This window comes from Hypanus sabinus, chromosome 6 (assembly GCF_030144855.1).
Source record: "Hypanus sabinus isolate sHypSab1 chromosome 6, sHypSab1.hap1, whole genome shotgun sequence".
Classification (NCBI taxonomy): Eukaryota; Metazoa; Chordata; class Chondrichthyes; order Myliobatiformes; family Dasyatidae; genus Hypanus; species Hypanus sabinus.
Window position 1 is genome coordinate 77,754,414 of NC_082711.1, and position 22,148 is coordinate 77,776,561.

The 22,148-nt window shown below is 40.0% G+C and overlaps 1 protein-coding gene across 12 annotated transcripts in view; it reads left to right on the forward strand.

The window, feature by feature from the left end:
• Window positions 1-22,148, forward strand: part of grb10b (growth factor receptor-bound protein 10b) — a 240,723-nt gene that overhangs the window by 77,507 nt on the left and 141,068 nt on the right. For 8 of the 12 annotated variants that reach the window (XM_059972444.1, XM_059972446.1, XM_059972443.1 and 5 more), the window contains one exon: window positions 5,444-5,564. In XM_059972444.1, coding sequence (XP_059828427.1) covers window positions 5,514-5,564 — 51 coding nt within the window. In that variant the 5' untranslated portion in view covers window positions 5,444-5,513. Of the gene's footprint in view, window positions 1-4,593; window positions 4,630-5,443; window positions 5,565-13,471; window positions 13,678-22,148 lie in introns of those variants that run through there. The other 4 variants (XM_059972453.1, XM_059972451.1, XM_059972452.1 and 1 more) reach the window with 4 other exon arrangements.

Below are 22,148 nucleotides of genomic sequence, written 5' to 3' on the forward strand. Positions count from 1 at the left end.
CTGCACTGTGTATTTTGCCTCCTGAAACCTGAAAGCTTTTTAACAATCTTCAAGAGATGTTTTCAGGATCATGGTGAAGTACTTCACATTTGCCTGGAATGTATTTTTGTTCCATTATTCAAACTCCATACGAATTTGGACAAAGCTGCAAGCATGTAACTGATTGGTACTCTATCGGTCATCCTAAATGTGCGCTCACTGTTCACAGAAAATCCTATTCTCCCACTATTTTTTTTACATGTAGTTCCTTCTCACCACATTCCTATCAGTATTATCAGTCACACACTACGGGCAATAATATGTTTCTTAGCTGCTGACTCATCAATCCCCCTACCATCAATAAACATAAGAACAGCAGGTGCATTGGAACTCAACATATTAACTTTGAATTATATCAGCATTCCTTTATTGTCACTGGTTCTACATTTTGAAACTTCCTCTCTGAAAGCAATGTAGGAGTGTACTTTGTTTATATCTGACAAGTTCTAATAACTTAGAAAAGAACGGAGCTTGTAGTGTCGCACAGTAGTGATTCTCTGACAGTTTCTGTATGCTGATGAGAAATTACTAGCTTTAATGGCTCGCAAAACTTAAATATTATACATTTTGCTATCAGAGAAGAAGTATTCCCATTTTTTATTTTTGTGAATATAATTGCCTATTGATTAATTGTGTATAGGCAGCCCTCTGGTTATGGAAATCCACCCTTAAGGAATTCACAGATCACTACCCAAAATGTGAGATGCGGAATAAAATTCTAGAGAGTTTTTGTAGACAAAATGAAATAAAATCAAAAGCAAAAGACTAGGTTTTATCATCTTATTGTTTTTCAACCCTTCATTTCTTGACATCTGTGACATCTGCAGGTACTATGGCAATTTTCTGAAACAGTGGTTTATTTGCCTTCAGTTTTTGCTCACACTAAGAGTTTTCCATGTTGTTCACCCCATAGATGCCTAAAGCAGGGCTGGCAAGTTCAAGTGTAAATTGTTGAGTTATATCAAGCTATATTATCTATATCTGATATATATTCAACCTGAAGGCTGGAAAATGGAAACACAAGAAACCGTCACTTGCCTCCACCAACCCTTGCAAATTTGCCCTTTTTCCTTCTTTCATCTATCTCTACCTGTCCCCTTCCAGCCTTCAGTTTGTTCTTTGTTCTAGATTACAGAATCTGCAGTTGCTGATGTTCCCAAACATAGCTGCTGGCCATTTAAGATACTTGCTCTGAAAACTGATAAGGACATTTCTTGTAACATGAAATGCTGGAGGAACTCGGCAGGCCAGGTAGCATCTATGAAAAAGAGTAAAAAGTCAGTGTCAGGCTGAGACCCTCTCTGCATCCACTTTTTACTCTTCTCCATTGATGCTGCCTGGCCTGCTGAATTCCTCCAGCATTTTGTGTGTGTTGCTTTGGATATACAACATCATCTGATTTTCACGTGTTTAAGGAAATCTTTTAAGTAGGCTCCTGCCATGAATCAGCGACTGTGGTATTATTATTAATGTTGAGACAAAAATATTGCCCTGCAGTCCATTTTGTAACACGGGGTTCAATAGAAATACAGTTTAGCGCTATACAATATTGTGATACAGATGGGTTTTCTACGATTGCATGTAGTATCGGTTGACATTGGCAAAATTCTTATGTTTATTATCTTCAATGGTGATGAGAAACTATCTTGAAACATCGTGTGATGTTTTCAACAATTCTGATGAATGAGTTAATACCTCACTTGCAGTAAAGGTTACTGTATTCCAATCATGCTGTTCTGGTGGAGGTCATGTGAATATGTAGTATGTTTAAGTAAGCTTGGTAACTACAAAATTCCCTGTGAAAAGAACATACTACTGTCATTTTATGCTATTGATAAACAAGAGGATGTGATGATACAATTCTCTCTTGGGGCATTGATTTCTAAACGTTGTTGCAACTGCATTCATTTAGTATTTTTCATGACTTGAAAAATGTAGACAGAGAAGCTTTGAAGATTTAGGAGGAAAAATTTGAGAATTATAACTACTATATTAACATTGAGTAGCATTGTAAAATAATTCTTCTTGATTTGTAAAAATAGCTGTTTCTTTACAAAAAAAATTGCACCACGGAAAAGACTCTAATACAGGTATTTGGATAAACGAAGTTATTAGGGAGAGTCAACATGGCTTTATGTGTGGTAGGTCATGTTTAACAAATCTATTAAGAGTTTTTTGAGGAGGTTACCTGGAAAGTGGATGAAGGGAAGGCAGTGGATGTTGTCTACATGAATTTCTGTAAGGCCTTTGACAAGGTCCCGCATGGGAAGTTAGTTAGGAAGATTCCGTCACGAGGCCTGTGACTGGTGATGTGCCACAGTGCTGGGTCCATTGTTATTTGTCATCTATATCAATGATCTGGATGATAATGTGGTAAATTGGATCAGCAAATTTGCTGATGATACAAAAATTGGAGGTGTAGTAGACAGTGAGCAAGGTTTTCAAAGCTTGCAGAGGGATTTGGACCAGCTGGAAAAATGGGCTGACAAATGGCAGATGTAGTTTAATGCAGACAAGTGTGAGATATTGCACTTTGGAAGGACAAACAAAGATAGAACATACAAGCTAAATGGTAGGGCACTGAGGAGTGCAGCAGAACAGAGGGAGCTGGGATTACAGATACGAATTTCCCTAGAAGTGGTGTCACAGGCAGATAGAGTCATAAAGAGAGCTTTTGGTACATTGGCCTTTATAAATCAAAGTATTGAGTATAAGAGTTGGAATGTTATGGTGAGGTTGTATAAGGCATTGGTGAGGACGAATTTGGAGTATTGTGTGCAGTTTTGATCACCGAATTACAGGAAGGATATTAATAAGGTTGAAAGAGTGCAGAGAAGGTTTACAAGGATGTTGCCGGGACTTGAGAAACTGAGTTACTGAGAAAGGTTGAATAGGTTAGGACTTTATTGCCTGGAATGTAGAAGAATGAGGGGAGATTTGATAGAGGTGTATAAAATTATGATGGGTATAGATAGAGTGAATGCAAACAGGCTTTTTCCACTGAGGTTAAGGGAGAAAAGAAAACAGAGGACATGGGTTAAGGGTGGGGGGGGATGTTTAAGGGGAAAATTGGGGGGGGTGCTTTTTCACAGAGTGTGGTGGGAGTGTGGACAGAGCTGCCAGATGAGGTGGTAAATGCAGCTCACTTTTAACATTTAAGAAAAACTTGGACAGGTACATGGATGAGAGGTGTATGGAGGGATATGGTCCAGGTGCAGGTCTGTGCTGTAATGTTCTATGGTTCTAATAGGCTGTAAAAATAAAACAAACTTCTGAAGGAACTCAATTGGTCAGGCAGCATTTGTGGAAGCAGGGAGATGGATTGTCTTTTTGAATCAAGGCTCTATCTGGACTGAGCGAGTAGAGGGACGGTTGAGACATAAGCTGCAGGTGGTGGAAGCGGATGAGTAGGGAATTGTGGACAGATGTAGCCAGGTGGGGGGTGGAATAGTGTGGAAGTAAAGACAACAAAGATTGTCTTCTTCTTCGGGAATGTGAAATTAAGGAGGATGATAGCTAAATAGCATCAAGTGAGAGAAGAGGAAGAAAGTGTGAGAACATCTGTGGTACAGAAGAAAACAGAAATATGGCATGTGGTTACCTGATATCAGAAAATTCAACATTCATTCCACAGCTTGAGTACCCCTTATTCGAAAATCCAAAATTTGAAAACCTCTGAAATCTAAAATTTTCTTAAGCACTGATGTGACATCACAAATGGAAAATTCTACAAGGTGTTCCCAGGCGATCTGCAGGTCTCTGAGCACCACAGACAGTTCTGAGAAGTGACTGCACATGTGCAATGAACTGAAGTTAATGAAAAATAGAAAAACACTAAAGTATAAAATGAAGATCTCAATTGTGTATTGAAAGTGGATTCATCAGTGTCAGAGTGAACATATGCTGCTTAATGGTATGCTGATCATGAAATAAGGAAAGATTTTTCACGACAAACAGAACATTGAAGAAAATTGAATATTCAGCAGGCTGGTTGCAGAAATTTAAAAAAGGGCATGGCATTAAATTTTTAAAGCATTGACTGATCACAGAGCAGCAGAGAAATTAATTGAAGGGTTTGCCAAGATTATCGCTGATGAAAATCTTAACACCAGAGCAAGTCTACAGTGCTTTTTTTAAAAAAAAGTGAAATGCAAATACAGTGTATTTTAATCAAAACACAGCACAACGTTGTAGGCCTGCTGTTGTTTGTTGTTCAACAGTTGATTCAGGTATTCTCCTGATGCTCCTGTGTTGCTTTTGTTACTCTGCACACGTTATATTTTGATTAATAGTATGTAATAATTTTTACTGTTAAGTACGTATGCGTGGTGAACAAGTGTAAGACAAAGACTGCTTACCAGGAGCTCACAAACCAGAGCCAGAAATGATGGCAGCCCCAAGCTATCTCTTTATATATTCCAAAATCTGAAAAAATTCAAACCTGAAACACTTTCTGCCCAAAGCATTTCAGTTAAGGGGTACTCAACCTGCATTAGGTAGTAGGTCACTTTGGCAAACTAAAGTACCATTCTTGTTTTTGTTCAGCCTTCCCCTGGCAGTTATGAAGGAAGAGGACAAGCAAGTGGTACAGTGAGTTGACTGTTTCCCCCCATCCAACACCTATTTTCTTTACCCTCTCCCAATTGGTTCCATCTGTCCATCATCTTTCCCTTACTGGATCCACCTATCACCTCCATAGTAGATTCAGAATCTGCAACTCTTTGTTTGCTCTGTTTACCACCTTTCATTCTCGTGTCTTTATTTGCCCCCTCTCCTTTCCAAACTTTTTTTCATCTGTCCATTTCCGCTCCTTCACCTGATTGCACTTGTTATCTACCGCTCCAGCTGAACCCTCTCTGCCTTACCTCTTTAAACTGGCTATCTCCCCCTCTTCTATTAGTCCAGATACAGGGTCTAAAAATGAAATATTGACTATACCTCTCTGCCTCCACAGATGCTGCCTGTTGCATTCAGTTCCTCCAACAGTTAGATTTCTTGTTTTAGATTCCAACATTCGTAATATTTTTCCAATGATCTGTTGTCCAGTTGTTGAAATCCTGATATCTGTACATCTGTCTTATTGAGTGCTGCTTCCTTAAATTACAGTATTCCCTGGAAAAATGTTTATGCAACTGTCTGATATCAAAAAAAGAGAATTTAAAGTAAATTATAGGAGGGCTATTGAACAGTCTGGAAAATCTGTCAGTCCAACAGCGCCAAAATCCCAAGTGTGCTGAATCATTGGAGCCATATTGGATATTTGCTCTGACGTTGCACTAATGATTTTCAACCAGCTCCAAGCCATATTTTCACACTTTTTAAATTACAACAAAGTTGAAGATGTACTAAATGTTTGTATTTTACTCTGTGACTCAGTTTATTTCATCTTTCTTAAAATTGCCAGATTGTTCCAAATACGTCTGTAAGCCGTTGTCTTGTATCTGCAAAATTCTTACTTGAAGAGTGAAATCATCATGGCTTTGGCTGGATGTCCAGATTCCTTTCTACACCATCCTTATTATCAGGTTGGACCATAACTTATTTATATTTATTTCTGAAGTAGTTTGTTCTGCGTACTTTAAACCAACATGTAACAAATTCATGTCAGAGTTTTTAATTCTTGCAACTAATCTGTGCATAATATTGGGCATTATTCTTCCAATCTCTTTTTTTCCCCCCCCCCCCCCTCTTCATTTGGGTTCTCTCTGCTTCTCTGGTTCTAACTTCTCAATGCCTATAGGTGTGCTAAGGTGCAAAGCTCTATAATTCTCTGCTTATATATTTCTATCTTGTATCTTGCTATTCCTATATGACACAGATTTAAATCTATCTCTTATCAACCTTTTGACCATCTGTCCTATTATTTACATGCATAGCTTTGTCAATGACAATAATATTGTGAAATGACAATGGCATAACTTGCTGTGATCTGTTATCAGAAAGGTCCAATCTTGATGTGAGTGTCTGAGAAATTGTAATTATTCTGAGCTCTGTTTCAACTAAACCCAATGCATATTCAGGCTTGTTTTGGATTTCCTCAATTTACTGCAGCCAGAGCAGTCTCCTAGCAACAATTCACAAACGAGAATATTTGCAGATGCTAGAAATCCAAGCAACACACTCAAAATGCTGGAGGAACTCAGCATCTATGGGGGGAGAAAGTGCAGTCAACTTTTCAGGCTGAGACCCTTCAGCAGGAATTCTAAGAATTTTCAACTGTACTTTTTTTCATAGATTCTGCCTTGCCTGCTGAGTTCCATCAGCATTTTAAGTGTGTTTCTCTGAGCATGAATGATACCCTGGAAAGCAAATATTGAGGCTCTGTCCTGAATTGCCTGGATGACCTTTTCCTAGCTTGCTGCTCTCAATGGTCTTTGGAGATTTATTTTAAGTATTTGAAAATCAATGCATTTAGAAATGGTTAAATAAATTCAAATGATTTTATAAAAAATCATTTTTGAAATGTTTAAAGTCTTCAAAGTATTGAAAATTAAAAAGAAAATTACACTGATTTTAAGTAAGTTTTGCCAAGCAGTTGCAATGGAGCCTGGCTACCCAACCTAACTATGTTGTTTTAAGTATCGATGTAAGTGGATATCTATTGCTCTGAGGTTCATCATCTTGATGCCACCATGTTTATGTCATGATGCAGTTTTATAACATAATTTTAGTCATCATAACTTAGGTTACCAGGTGTGGACTAACAAAAAATTCTTTTAGATCCAACTGGTTGCACCCTGCCAACTTATACATCTGTTAATTCTGCTTCCGCTGGCTACTAATCTATCCTCAGAATCTGAGATGTGAGAAGGGTTTGAATTCAGGGTATCATTAAGGTGAAGGAAGAACAGAACTTGGCATAAAATTTATGAAAGCTTTCACTTCTGAATAAGAACAGAAAGCTACATTGATAGATGTCTCTTTGTTAAGGTAGAGGAAGGATTGTTGTGGAGAACAGGAGCGAAATAAGATAATGGCGATTGAGCAGCAGATAGCTCACAGTGTTGGCAGATTTTGGGATATGGATCATCCATGTTGAACTGAATCCAGATGAAGAGCTTGTTTAATGATGAAGGGCATCAAGTAAAAGTGGATGTGGGATGTTAGTGGGGTAGCAAGAATTTAAAATTGTTTGGGATTGAGATAAGTTGAAATTAGATGTCTTGTCAGGTAGTTCTGTTTGTAGGTTTTGGGGAATAGTGAAGATAAGCTTTGTATGGTTGAACAAAGACTGGAGCAAGTAGAGAGAACATCTTCAGTGGAGATGAGATTACTGGCAAAATGGGAAATGATAGCTTGATTTTGTTAGAGTGTACATAGTCCAGATCAAACTGTGGTGTCAATATTTTATTCAGCTACAATAGTGTAGAAGTTTGCAGTGTATGGTGTTATAAATGGGCATTTTAAAAAAGCCAAAAGATGAGGATCACTGTAGATACATGAAATGCTGAAACAACCAGATAAAGGAAGGGAAGGTGACCAGTTAGGCAGTTATCAAATGATTTGTGATAAAGAAGGATTTAGCTTAAACAATGATCCAAGTAATAATTTGGAAAAGTTTGATTTTTAAGGGGATGAGAATATTCTGGAAGATCTAGCGACTAATACTTAAGAGAGAATTACAGACTTTAAAGCAGTGACTTATCACAAAACATACCGTAAATTCCGGACTATAAGCCGCTACTTTTTTCCCCACGCTTTGAACACTGCGGCAACACTGCGGCCTATACTACGGTGCGGCTAATGCATGTTTTTTTTTCATGCCGCCAAAAACATTTTGCCTCGTAACAGTAGACCAATAAAATTGATGAGTAGTTCACAGAGGTCCAATGAAATTGTACGATAAATCAAGCGCACTTTCACAATTAAATTATTGTAAATCAGTCATTTGTACTCACCCTCATCAACATGGAAAACACGAAGAAAAGCATATGATGCAGCTTTTAAGTTAAAGGCGATCAATCTGGCAGTTGAAGAAGGAAATCGAGCTGCTGCACATAATCTTTGCATAAATGAATCGATGGTGAGACAGTGGAGACGCCAGCGTGAAGAACTGAGTCAATGCAAAAAGACGACAAAAGCTTTCAGAGGTAATCATAGCAGATGGCCCGAACTTGAAAACTTTCTTGAATACTGGGTTAATACACAGAGAGCAGGCGGCCGCGGTGTTTCCACCGTGCAGATCAGACTGAAGGCTAAAGCAATCACCACCAAAATGAAAATCGGAAGATTTTAGAGGTGGGCCATCGTGGTGTTTTAGATTTATGAGACGAAAAGGCCTGTCCGTCAGGGTACGCATGACTCTGTGTCAGCAGCTCCCTCCCGACCACGAGGAAAATCTTGCTAACTTCCGCACATTCACTCAAACAAAGATAGCAGAGAATTCCATTGGGCCAGATGATATCATAAATATGGATGAAGTACCTTTGACGTTTGACCTGCCTCTCACTCGGACTGTTAATAAAAAAGGTGACTCGTCCATCACACTGAAAACAAGTGGCCATGAGAGAACGCATTTTACTTGTGTTCTGAGCTGCACAGCATCCGGACTAAAGCTTCCACTGATGGTGATTTTTAAGCGGCTGACAATGCCAAAGGAAAAATTCCCAAAAGAAATCATGGTGAAAGTCAATAAGAAAGGTTGGATGACGGAGAGTCTAATGAAGGATTGGCTGAGAGAGTGCTACACCAAGCGACCAGGGGGATTTTTTCACAGAAAAAAAGCATTGCTCGTTATGGACAGCATGAGGGCCCATATAACAGATTCAGTGAAAGCTGCCATCAAGAGTACAAACTCAATTCCAGCTGTGATTCCTGGGGGCACCACAAAGTATTTGCAGCCACTGGACATCAGCGTGAACCGGGCATTTAAAGTGGCGCTGCGCGTTGAGTGGGAGGTTTGGATGACGAGTGGCGAGAAATCCTTTACCAAAACAGGACGCATGCGAAGAGCATCTTTAACTCAAGTCTGCCAGTGGATCCTAAATGCGTGGAGCCGTGTCACAACATCCACCATCACCAACGGGTTTCGAAAGGCTGGACTGCTGCATGATGAAGAGGACCACGTGCGCTCAAGTGAGAGCGACAACGAAGAGACTGAAGTGACTGACGAGATCCTGAGGTTGTTCAATTCGGACACTGAAGAAGAGGACTTTGATGGTTTTAGTGCGCAGGAGGAAGATGAAGAAGGCGATCAATAACTTTTCCTGGTAGGCAGCAGTATATATATTTTATTTACCAGTCGTTAGGAGATATTGGAATGTTGTTCGTTCACTGTTCAGTAAAAAAGTATACGCAACGTAATTTGTGTGTTACCGATACGTATGTATATTTAAAAGTAGCTGTGTTACAGGCACTGTTCGAAAAAAGCATTTGCAATATGTATTTGTTTATGTTACCATACGGATTTAATTAAAAGTTAAAAAATCCTCACGTGTAATATCTTTCTGTGTAAATATCTCAGATTACAACGTGGGACACCTGCGGCTTAAAATCCGGTGCGGCCTGTACAAGTACAAAATTGATTTTCTTTCTAAAATTAGAGTGTGCGGCTTTTAATCAGGTGCGCTCTATAGTCCGGAATCTACAGTAGTTTAAAATATTTTTTTCAAAGCAAGAATAAGATGAAAGAAAAAGCCAATAATATTTAAACTACAATATGATGACAGTGGAATATAACATTACAAGTGAGCATAAGAAATCGGAGCAGGAATAAGCCATCTGGTCCGTTGAGCCTGCTCCACCGTTCAATAGGATCGTGGCTAATCTGGTCATAGATTCAGCTCCACCTACCTGCCTTTTCCCCATAACCCTTAATTCCCCTACTATACAAAAATCTATCCAACTTTGTCTTAAATATATTTACTGAGGTAGCCTCCACTGTTTCATTGGGCAGAGAATTCTACAGATTCCCCACTCTCTGGGAAAACCAGTTCCTCATCATCTCTGTCCTAAATCTACTCCCCTGAATCTTGAGGCTATGTCCCTTAGTTCTAGTCTCACTTACTAGTGGAAACAACTTTCCTAACTATCTTATCTATACCTTTCATAATTTTATATGTTTCTAGAAGATGTCCTGTCATTTTTCTGAATTCCAGTGAGTACAATCTATCACTCCTTATAATCTAATCCCCTGATGTCTGGAATCAACCTAGTGAAACTCCTCTGCACCACCTCCAAAGGCAGTATATCCTTCCTCAAGTAAGGAGAACAGAACTTCACGCAGTACTCCAGGTGCGGCCACACCAGTACCCTGTACGGTTGCAGCATAATTTCCCTGCTCTTAAATGCAATCCCTCTAGCAATGAAGGTCAACATTCCATTTGCCTTCTTGATAGCCTGCTGCACCAGCAAACCAACCTTTTGTGATTCACGCACAAGCACTCCCAAGTCTCTCTGCACAGCATCATGCTGCAATTTTTTAAAACATTTAAATAATAACCTGCTCTTTTTTCTCCTTCCAGAGTGGAGGACCTCTCATTTACCAACTCCATCTGCTAGACCCTTGCCCAGTCACCTAACCAATCTATATTTCTCTGCAGACTCTGTATCTTCTGCACAATTTGCTTTTTCACTCAATTTAGTATCATCAGCAAACTTAGATACGCTGCACTCGGTCCCCTTTTCTAGATCATTAATGTATGCAGGTGTCCCCGCCTTTACAAAGGTGGAGTGTTCCTATGAAACCTTTCTTAGTCTGAAAAATGGTGTAAAGCAAAGAAACACTAATTTATTTGGGAAAAATTTTCGTAAAAGCGAAAATCCTCTTGGTAATGTGAAAACAGGTTACTAATGTTGGTCTTTGTGTCATGTAAAAGCGAAGTGTCGTAAAGCGAACATTCGTAAAGTGGGTGAGACCTGTATTATGAACAGTTGTGGGCCCAGCAACTCCGTGGCACACTGCTCACCACTGATTGCCAACCAGAGTAACTCCCATGTATTCCAACTCTCTGCTTTCTATTAGTTAACCAATCTTCTATCCATGCTAATACTTCTCCCCCAAGTCTATGCATTGTTATCTTATGGATAAGTCTTTTAAGTGGCACCTTATCGAATGCCTTCTGGAAATCCAAGTAAATAACATCCATCTGTTCCCCTCTATCCACTGCGCTCATTATATCCTCAAAGAACTTAAGTAAGTTTGTCAAACAAGACCTGCTTTTGCTGAATCCATGCTGCATCGGCCTGATGGATCCATTCCTTTCCAGTTGCCTTGCTTTTTATTCTTTAATGGTAGCTTCAAACATTTTCCCAACTACAGATGAACTAACTGGCGTATAGTTACCTGCCTTTAGCCTACATCCTTTTTTGAACAGTGGCATGACAATCGCCATCTTCCAATCTGCCGGGACATGCTCAGAGTCCAGAAAATTTTGATAAATTATCACCAAAGCTCTCCAATAACTTCTGTCATTTCTTTCAGTACCCTGGGATGCATTCCATCAGGACCAGGGGACTTCTCTATCTTCAGGCCCACAAGTTTGCTCAGCACCACCTCTCTAGTGATAGCTATTCTATTGAGGTCTTCACCTCCCATCACATCCATAACATCTCTCTTTGACATGTTTGACATGTCCTCCACCATGAAGACTGACACAGAATAGTTGTTCAAAGCCTCTACCATTTCCTCATTACCCAATATCAATTCCCCCTTCTCGACCTCCAAAGGACCTAATGTTCACCTTAGCCACCTTTTTCTGTTTTATATAATTAAGAAAGCTTTTACTTTTTTTTTTATATTGTGCTAGTTTATTTTAATAATCCAGCTTCCCTTTTTTTATTGCTCGCTTAGTGGTTCTTTGTTGCTTTTTAAAGCTTGCCTATTAATCTTCCAGTTTTTCCATTACTCTTAGCGACTTTGTATGCACGAGCTTTTAGTTTGATGCCGCCTTTTATTTCCTTAGTTTCCATGGCTGGCTCTCCCCACCCTTACTCTCCTTGCTTTTATTTGGAATATTCTTTTGTTGAATATTGTGGAAAAACCTCTTTGAAAGTCTTCCACTGTTCCTGAACCACCCCACCATTTAGCCTGTGTTCCCAGTCTACACTGGCCAATTCTTCCTCATCCCTCATTATCAGGAATGAAATATAAGGCACAGTTCAGGAAACAAAAAATAAAGCTAAATTATCAAAAAAAAATAGCAAAGTGTTCTCCAAATGATTTTTTAAAAAGTGAATTGGTAGAGACAAGACAAATTAATGATTAAACTCTAGTATTTGTTATTCTGTAGCACTTAAATAATTATATTTGTGAAATCATATTTGTAAATTGAACTTGAAGGATGAGATTTAAGATTGAGAGGCTGCGCTGTGCTTGTTAAAATTTGGTAATGTTTGAGAGCCAAGATATGCCAAACAGCATACTGAATTAAATTAGAAAAGGAAATAAAACTCTAATCCCTTTTCTGACTATTTGGAAAACCTAATGCTTTGACATTCGACTCATCATTTGACTTGCTGATGAAAGAAATAACTGAGGCAAATGGACTGATGTAGGTGTAAAACTGGTGCATTTTAAAACATACCATTGAATACCCGTGGTCCCAGATGATGTTTGCCACATACCTTGTACATTTACTAGAGTCCTGTTCCCTATTCTTTTTCTAATCTTAAGGTTTATGGGAAGATGATAGCAGACATCCCACCCTGTAAAAACTTATTTCAGGGAGGTAGCACCATCAATTTGCAGGAGACTCCCGGGAGAGGTGAGATGTCTACAAGAGAGTAGCTCTTCAGCAGCTAGCCAGCTAGTTTAAATAATGTCAGCTATGCTAATGAACAAATGACTCCTGTTAAACTCACCTCAACATGTCTTTTACATTTTAACCCTCCATGGGCAATAGAAAAGTCACTGTTGCAAACAGTGCAGGGAGCAGCACTGTCATTATTTTTGACCCCTATTAGGCAGGGGTACACTTTTGTGTAGTCTGGGGTGAAGTCCATTTTTTTGGAACACCCTACCACGTCGTGCTCTCTCTGTCTCTCCCCCTCTCTCCCCACCTCCCCCTCCCCCCTCTCCCTCTCCCCCTCTCTCTTTGCCTCTCTCTCTCTCTCTCTCTCTCTCTTGCTTGCTATCAAAAAAAATCATTTTCCAGGATATTGTATATAATTTGCGGGCGTCAGGGAGCTGCAATCAATATGCGGGAGACTCCTGGAACTTCCGGGAGGGGTGGAATGTCTGTGATAGTACTCTGTAAAAGTTAAAGAAAAAGTAAATTGAACATGTGATGAGCAAGATAACATCCCATAGTCAATAAAATCTGCTAATCTGGCACCACCAAAACCGTTATTAAGGAGTTTTGCTTCATCCCAAAAGATTAGCGGACTGCACATCACCAAATGCACAGTTTAAAATAAATTGATTATGGAAATATATATTTCACCATGTACAACTCTGAGATTCACTAATTCTGTTATGGTTATTATTCTATAGATCTACTGAGTATGCCCGCAAGAAAATGAAAGTTGACCCAACTTGGGTGTTCAACCAGTGTGCAGAAGACGACAAACTGTAAATACAGAAAGAAAGAAATAATAATAAATAAGCAATAAATATTGAGAAGATGAGATGGTTGTGGGAACATTTCAAGATGGGGCAAAAGTTATCCTTTTGGTTCATTCAAGCCTGAGGGTTGAGAGGTACTAATTATTCCTGAACTTGGTGGTATGATTCCTGAGGCTCCTGTACCTTTTTCCTGATGGTAACAGTGAGAAGAGAGCATGTCCTGAGTATTAGCAATCTCTGATGATAGATGCTTCTTACCTGTGCCATCTAGATGTGTTTAATGATGCAGAGGGCTTTACCTGTTACGGACTGGGCCATATCCACTTCTTTTTGTAGGATTCTTTGTTCAAGGGTATTTCTGTTTCCATATCAGTCTGTGATACTCTTCACCACCCATCTACAGAAGTTTGTCAAAGTTCTAGATGTCATGCCAAATCTCCCTGAACTCTGAAGGAATTAGAGGCACTGCCATGTTTTCTTCATAATTGTACAGTTGGCCCTCCTTATCCGCGGGGGATTGGTTCTGGGATGCTCCAGCGGATAACAAAAAACATGGATGCTCAAGTCTCTTATATAAAATGGCGTAGTATTTGCATATAACCTGCGCACATCCTCCCGATTTAATCACCTTTAACTCATCTCTCAATTACTTATAATACCTCATACAATGTAAATGCTATGTAAATAGTTGTTATACTGTATTGTTTAGGGAATAATGACGAGAAAAAAAAAGTCTGTACATATTCAGTACAAACGCAACCATTGTAGCTCTTCTGGGAATGCTGATGCTGCCTTAGCATCAGCTGATCCCGATTCTCCCGTGATCTTTAAGTTCTTGAGTTTGTAGCATTTTACGTAGCTCGCCAGCCATCCCTTACTAGCCTTAAACTCCTTCCTCTTGCTCAAAACACAAGACCCGAGGTGAACAATGCTCAAATAATGAGTTTTCCCGATCCACGGTTGGTTGAATCCACGCATGCAGAACCTGCGGATAAGGAGGGTGACTGTACTTGCGTGCTGGGCCCAGGACAAGTCCTTTAAAATAATAACACCAAGGTATTTAAAGATGTTGATCCTCTCCAACTCTGATTTTCTGATGAGGACTGGCTTATGGACTACTGGTTTCCTTCACCTGAAGCCAATAACACTGAACAAATTTTTTTCAAAAGTGTTTCTTTATCAGAAATGATTTTTTGTGTATGATAGACTGCTTGAAGCTGAACATAAATTTAATTTCAGACTACTTGTATCACATAGGAATTTGGAAAAATGAAATTAACTTTTATTGAATATAATATGCTTAATTGCATAACACTGCTGATGCTTTGCAATAGTTCAATTGAGCTAAAAATATCTTGTCAATGATTTCTGTTGTACTCAGTGTCTGAGGCCTATTGGTTAAGTGTTCAATAATAACCAGACTGCATTGATGGATTCCAGTTGCCCTGATACCATTTCTCCATGATCACAATGTCCTGGTGAAACCTTTCACCATCCTCGTCACTGACACAAGGTACTGAGATCATAAATCTTAACAACTAGCTCAACGTCAGCAGGTTAGGAAACTAAATTATTTATGGGATTAAGAATACAAGAAGAAAGTCAAGAAAGAAATATTCGAGATGCCAGCTCACATTCCAGTGTACATTCTTGACCAAACTTCTTCCTTATAATTGAGAATAGTGATGGTAATACTAATTGTGCACATCTTACTGAAGCACTATTGCAAAAAAAACCAGAATCGGGTTTAATACCACCAACGTATGTCATGAAATTTGTTGCCTTGCAGCAGCAGTACTGTACCATACAGAAAATATGCTATAAATTATATGAAATAATGAAATACATATTTATAAATTATTAGAACAAAAAGAGAATAAAAATAGTGAAGTAATATTTATGGGTGCGTTGTTCATTGGAAATCTGATGGCAGATGGAAAGAAGCTATTTCTAAAACACTGAATGTGTGCCTTTAGGCTCCTGTACCACCTTTCTGATGGTAGTAATGAGAAGAAGGCTTGTCCTGGGTGGTGTGGGTTCTTTATAATAATTGCCTTATCTTCGTTGCTGGGGGGGGGGGGGGGCATTTAGTTTACAACAATTTGTAGACTTTTCTGATCCTGCGCATTAGTACAACTATACCAGACGGTAATACAACCAGTTAGAATCTTCTCCACAGTACATTTATAGAAAATCATCTCAAACTCCTAATTATTTATTGCTGCTGGTGTGCCCTCTTCATAATTGCATTAATATATGGGGCCTGGGTAAGCCCTCAGAAATGATGACACCCGGGATCTTGTAACTGCTCACTCTTTTCACTGCTGATTCCCTGATAAAGACTGGTGTGAGTTTCCTCGACTTCCTCTTCCTGAAGTCCACAATCAATTCCTTGGTCTGCTTGACATTGAATGCAAGGTCACTATTCAACCAGCCAATCCATCTCACTCCTGTATCTCTCCTCGTCATCTGAGATTCTGCTGACAACACTTGTATTATCAGCAAATTTGTTGATGTGCTTGTGATATGCCTAGCCACACAGTCATGGGTGCAGGAAGAGTAAAACAGTAGGTTAAATACGAATCTTTGAGGTGTGCCAGTGTTGATTGTCAATGTGGAGGAGATATTATTTCCGATCTGCACTGATTGTGATGTCCCAATGATGAAGTAAAGGATCCAGTTGCAAGGGAGGTACAGAGGCCCACGTTTTAAAAATTGTGATTAGTTCTGAGATGATGCGGGTGTTGAACACTGTGCTGTGATCAATACACAGCAGCCTGTTATACTGTGGATCATAAGACATAAGAGCAGAATTAGGCCATTCAGCCCATTGAGTCTGCTCTGCAGTTTCATCATAGGTGATCCTGGATCCCATTCAACCCCATACACCTGCCCTCTCACCATATCCCTTGATGCTCTGACCAATCAGTAATCTATCAACTTCTGTTTTAAGTATACCTACAGACTAAGCCTCCACTGCAGTCTGTGGCAGAGCATGCCACAGAGTCACCATTCTTTAGCTAAAAAAAAATAAATCCCTCCTACTATAAGCCCACAGACTCTCAGAGCTACCTAGACTACTCCTCTTCCCACCCTGTCTCTTGCGAAAATGCCATCCCCATCCCACAATTCCTCTGTCTCCGGCGCATCTGCTCACAGGATGAGGTTTTTCATTCCAGGAAGAAGGAGATGGCTTCCTTTTTAAAACAAAGGGGCTTCCCTTCTTCTGCCATCAACTCTGCTCTTAAAAACATCTCTCCCATTTCCCGCACATCTGCCCTCACCCCATCCTCCCGCCACCCCTCTCGGGATAGGGTTTCCCTTGTCCTCACCTACCACCGCACCAACCTCCGGGTCCAATGCATAATTCTCCGTAACTTCCGCCACCTCCAACGGGATCCCATTCCCAAGCACAACTTTCCCTCCCCTCCCCTTCTTCCCACAGGGATCACTCCCTACGTGACTCCTTTGTTCATCTGTCGTCCCCCCATCTCTTCCCACCGATCTCCCTCCTGGCATTTATCCTTGTAAGCAGAACAAGTGCTGCACCTACCCTTACACTTCCTCCCTCACCACCATTCAGGGCCCCAGACAGTCCTTCCAGGTGAGGCGACGCTGGTGTGGTGTACTGTGTCTGTTGCTCCCGGTGCAGTCTTTTATATATTGGTGAGACCCGACACTGACTGGGAGACCGTTTCGTTGAACACCTACATTCTGTCTGCTAGAGAAAGCAGGATCTCCCAGTGGCCACACATTTTAATTCCATGTCCCACTCCCATTCTGATATGTCTTTCCATGGCCTCCTCTACTGTCAAGATGAAGCCACATTCAGGTTGGAGGAACAACGCCATATGTTCCATCTGGGTAGCCTCCAACCTGATGGCATGAACATTGACTTCTCTAACTTCTGTTAATGCCCCTCCTCCCCTTCTTACCCCATCCCTGATTTATTTATTTTTCTCCCCTCCCCCTTTTTGTTCTCTGCCTGTTCCCCATCTCCCTCTGGTTCTCCCCTCCCCCTTTCTTTCTCCCTAGACCTTTCCCTTCTCCAGCTCTGTATCCCTTTTGCCAATCACCTTTACAGCTCTTAGCTTCACTCCAACCCCTCCGGTCTTTTCCTATCATTTTGCATTTCCCCCTCCCCCTTCTACTTTCAAATCTCTTACTATCTTTTCTTTCAGTTAGTCCTGACAAAGGATCTTGGCCCGAAACATCAACAGTGCTTCTTCCTATAGATGCTGCCTGGCCTGCTGTGTTCTGCCAGCATTTTGTGTGTGTTACTTGAATTTCCAGCATCTGCAGATTTCCTCATGTTTGCTTTTAAATTCCTCATGACTTCTGAGACAAGAGGTCGCCCCTCGATTTTGACGTTCTGCTGTCTAGTTCAGGATACCCCCACCAGAAAGAACATCCTTTCCACATCCTCCTTATCTAGTCCTTTCAACATTCAGTAAGTTTCAATGACATCCCAATGCATTCTTCAAAGTTCCAGTGAGTAGAAGCCCAAAGCTGCCAAATGCTCCTCACATGTTAACTCTTTCATTCCCAGAAACATTATCTTGAACCTCCTAGATTCTCTCAAACAACAATACATCCTTTCTGAGATAAGGGGCCCAAAACTGTTGACAGTACCCCAAGTGTCACCTGACTAAAGCTTCAGCATTATCACCTTGTTTTTATATCCTATTCTCCTTGAAATAAAGGGCAACATTGCATTTGCCTTCTATACCACAGACTCAACCTGTGAATTAACCTTCTGGGAGTCTTGCACGAGGTCTCCTAAATTTCTTTGCACCTCTGACGTTTGAATTTTCTCCCAAACTAGACAATAGTCTGCACTGTTGTATTTTTACCAAAATGTATTATCATACATTTCCCTACACATTTTTCCATCTGCCAGTTTTTTAACCCATTCTTTTAGTCCTACTGCAATCACGTTGCTTCCACAGCACTACCTACCCCTGCACCTACCTTTGTATCATCCACAAACTTGGCCACAAAACCATCAGCTCCATTATACAAATCATTGACAAACAATGTGAAAAGTAGTGGTACCAATACTGACCCCTGAGGAACACCACTAGTCGCTGGCAACCAACCAGATATGGCCCCCTTCATTTCAACTCGCTGCCTTCTGTCAGCCATGCCTCTATCCATGCCTGTGTATTTCCTGTAACTCATAAGATTTTATCTTGTTTAGGCAGCCTCGTGTGAGGCACTTTATCAAATGCCTTCTGAAAATCTAAGTAAATGACATCCACTGCCTCTCCTTGTAACAAGCAAGGTGGACTTCCTTGAATAATTCTGACAGATTTATCAGGCAAGATTTCCCTTTACAGCACCATGCTGATTTTGACTTATTTTATCATTTGTCTCCAAGTACCGCAAAACCTCGTCCTTAGTAATGGACTCAACACTTCCCCAACCACTGAAGTTAGGCTAACTGGCCTAAAATTTCCTTTCTTTAGTCTTCCTCCCTTCTTGAAGAGTGGAGTGACATTTACAATTTTCCAGAATCATCAAGTGATTCTGAAAATATCATGAGCGGTGCATCCGTTATCCTTTCAGCAACCACTTTCAGGACTCTGGGAGGTGATTTTATCTATTCCAGGTGACTTATCCACATTATGACCTTTCAGTTTGCCTGGCACTTTTTTTCTATTAATAACAATGACACTAGCTCCTGCTCCCTGGCACTTGCAGAGCTCTGACATACAGTTAGTGTCTTCCACAGTAAAGACTGAAGCAGTGAACTTACTCAGTTCATCTGCCATTTCTGTATACTACCTCAAGAGCATCATTTTCCAGCAGTCCAACATTAATTCTCACCTCCCGTTTATTCTTTATATAATTGAAAAAACTTCCGGTATCCTGCTTCATATTATCAGTTAGTGTACCCTCATATTTCATCTTTTCCCTTCTTACAGCTTTTTTAGTTGTCTCATGTTGGATTTTAAAAGCTTTCCAATCTTCCAACTTCCCACTCACTTTTGATACCATAATTGCACTTCCCTTGGCTTTTTTGCAGTTCTTAACTTCCCTTGTCAGCCACAGATGCCTAGCCCCACATGTTCCACAGAAGTTGTTTGAGAGCAACTTCTGAACTATTCCCAGAACCTTCAGCCACCTCGGTTCTGCTGTTATCCCTGCCAGTAATCCCCTCCAATCCACCTGGGCACATCCCTCTCTCATGGCTGTGCAATTCCCTTTATTCCATAGTGTAGGTATTGCTGTTGTTCATGTGGTCCCAGGCTGAATGGAGGGCCAGTGAAATAGCAAAATTCTGATATTAATCAGTCTTTCCTGCTGTTCGGATTTCACATGTTGAAGGAAAGCTTAGAAACAAGTGCCTTCTAGTATCATCAGCTGTAATTTTAAAATTAAAATTTAGTTTTGAGGAACTGCTGACCATGAGATTGAACTGCTATTCTTAATAATTTCTTAAAGATATATTGAACAAATGTGTGGGTGTAGAACATGTTCTATTGACATTTTGTATAGGAGATTGAATAATGACTTAAATCTAAGCTCCACTTGTATAATAATTTGGCCTATGTTTAGCAACGGGGCACGAAATTTACAAAATGTTTGGGACATTTTAGCAACCTCTTAATTTAGCTGATGAGCCCATTGGTCTTTGGAGGGTAAAGGACCCTTAGTAACCAAAAGTGAATCTGTGTTAACTTTTCCAGCTCACACTAGAAACTAATTCATTGAAAGAAGTAACTGAACCATAACTTAATTGATCTGGAGCAAATTTACAATTGATAATTTTACGTAATGCAATATTGCACTGGAGTAATTAGCTTGGAAGTAACAAAAGAATGCAGTAGAATATACACACTAAATGTTGGAGGAACTCAGCAGTCCAGGTAGCATCTATGTAAAAAAGTACAGTTGATGTTTTGGGCTGAAACCTGAGGTGCGACCACATGGTCTTGGCCCAAAACGTCAACTGTGCTTTTTTTTCATAGATACTGCCCAGCCTGCTGAGTTCCTCCAGCATTTTGTGTGTGTTGCTTTGGTAACCAGCATCTGCAGATTTTCTGTTGTTTGTGAAAGAATGCACTGGAATGGCGTTAAAGTAGAGCACCAGTGATTGTTTTGTTGGCCATCCATATCTACTAGCAATTGGGTTCAAGACTGGTTCTAACTTTTAACATTAATGTATGCTATCTTCAAAAAGAGTGCTGCAAATAAGATATCTTGATGGATTTTTATATATTTTGTGGGTTTTGTGCACAACGTTACACGGAGGTAAATGATCATCCATGGTCTTTCTGTAAAGGGGTCTGATGTAAGGGATTGAATGATCTACATCTGCTTCTACTCATGTTTTTACCTTCACAAATCAGCATGTGAAACTTAAGCTTTTGACAAACAGGTTTTCTGCTCCTAGTGTACCTTTGGGGAGATCTCTCTTTCATCTTAATAATTAATGCTCCTAACGTGTAGACTACTTGTGTATCTGACAAATAATGAGAAATTAGGTAAAGCATATATATTGGTAGATTAAGCCAAAGCCCATTTGCTACTCTGACAAGATTCCTGGTCCAAGTTAAGATTTTAGAATTTGGGACCTTAAGATTAAGACCTTTTGTGAAAGAATTAAGCTTCAGAATTAAGCTAAATTATACATAATGCAGTTGTCAGTGTAATACATAATCTTTTGAAAAATGTACTCTGAGAACTTTTACTCTGTCGCAAATAAACTAATGTTTTCAGAACTAAGATGATCATCTTAAAATTGAGCACTGATTTGAGATCAGAGTTCTCTTTGCTGTTGACTTGTTTACTTTGTATTATAGGTAATATTTATAATATCGCTATAGACATAATTATCTTTAAGTTTCTATATGTTATTAGGTTATCTATAGGTTTCCTGCTCAATGTCCTGGTAGGTCAAATACGATGGCAGAATATAGTATTGGTAGGTCAAATATGATGGCAGAATTATAGTATTAATGGTAAGACTCTTGGCAGTGTGGAGGATCAGAGGGATCTTGGGGTCCGAGTTCATAGGACGCTCAAAGCAGCTATGCAGGTTGACTCTGGTTAAGAAGGCATACGGTATATTGGCCTTCATCAATCGTGGAATTGAATTTAGGATCTAGGACGTAATGTTGCAGCTATATAGGACCCTGGTCAGACCCCACTTGGAGTACTGTGCTCGGTTCTGGTCGCCTCACTACAGGAAGAATGTGAAAACCATAGAAAGGGTGCAGAGGAAATTTACAAGGACGTTGCCTGGATTGGGGAGCATGCCTTATGAGAATAGGTTGAGTGAACTTGGCCTTTTCTCCTTGAAGTGACAGAGGATGAGAGGTGACCTGATAAAGATGTATAAGATGATAAGAGGCATTGATCGTGTGGATAGTCAGAGGCTTTTTCCTAAGGCTGAAATGGCTGCCACAAGAGGACACAGATTTAAGGTGCTGGGGAATAGGTACGGAGGAGATGTCAGAGGTAAGTTTTTTACGCAGAGAGTGGTGAGTGTGTGAAATGGGCTGCTGGCAACGGTGCTGGAGGCGGATATGATATAAACCTAGTAATTTGTAAGGTAGGGACATGCTCGGCACAACTTTGTAGGCCGAAGGCCTGTACT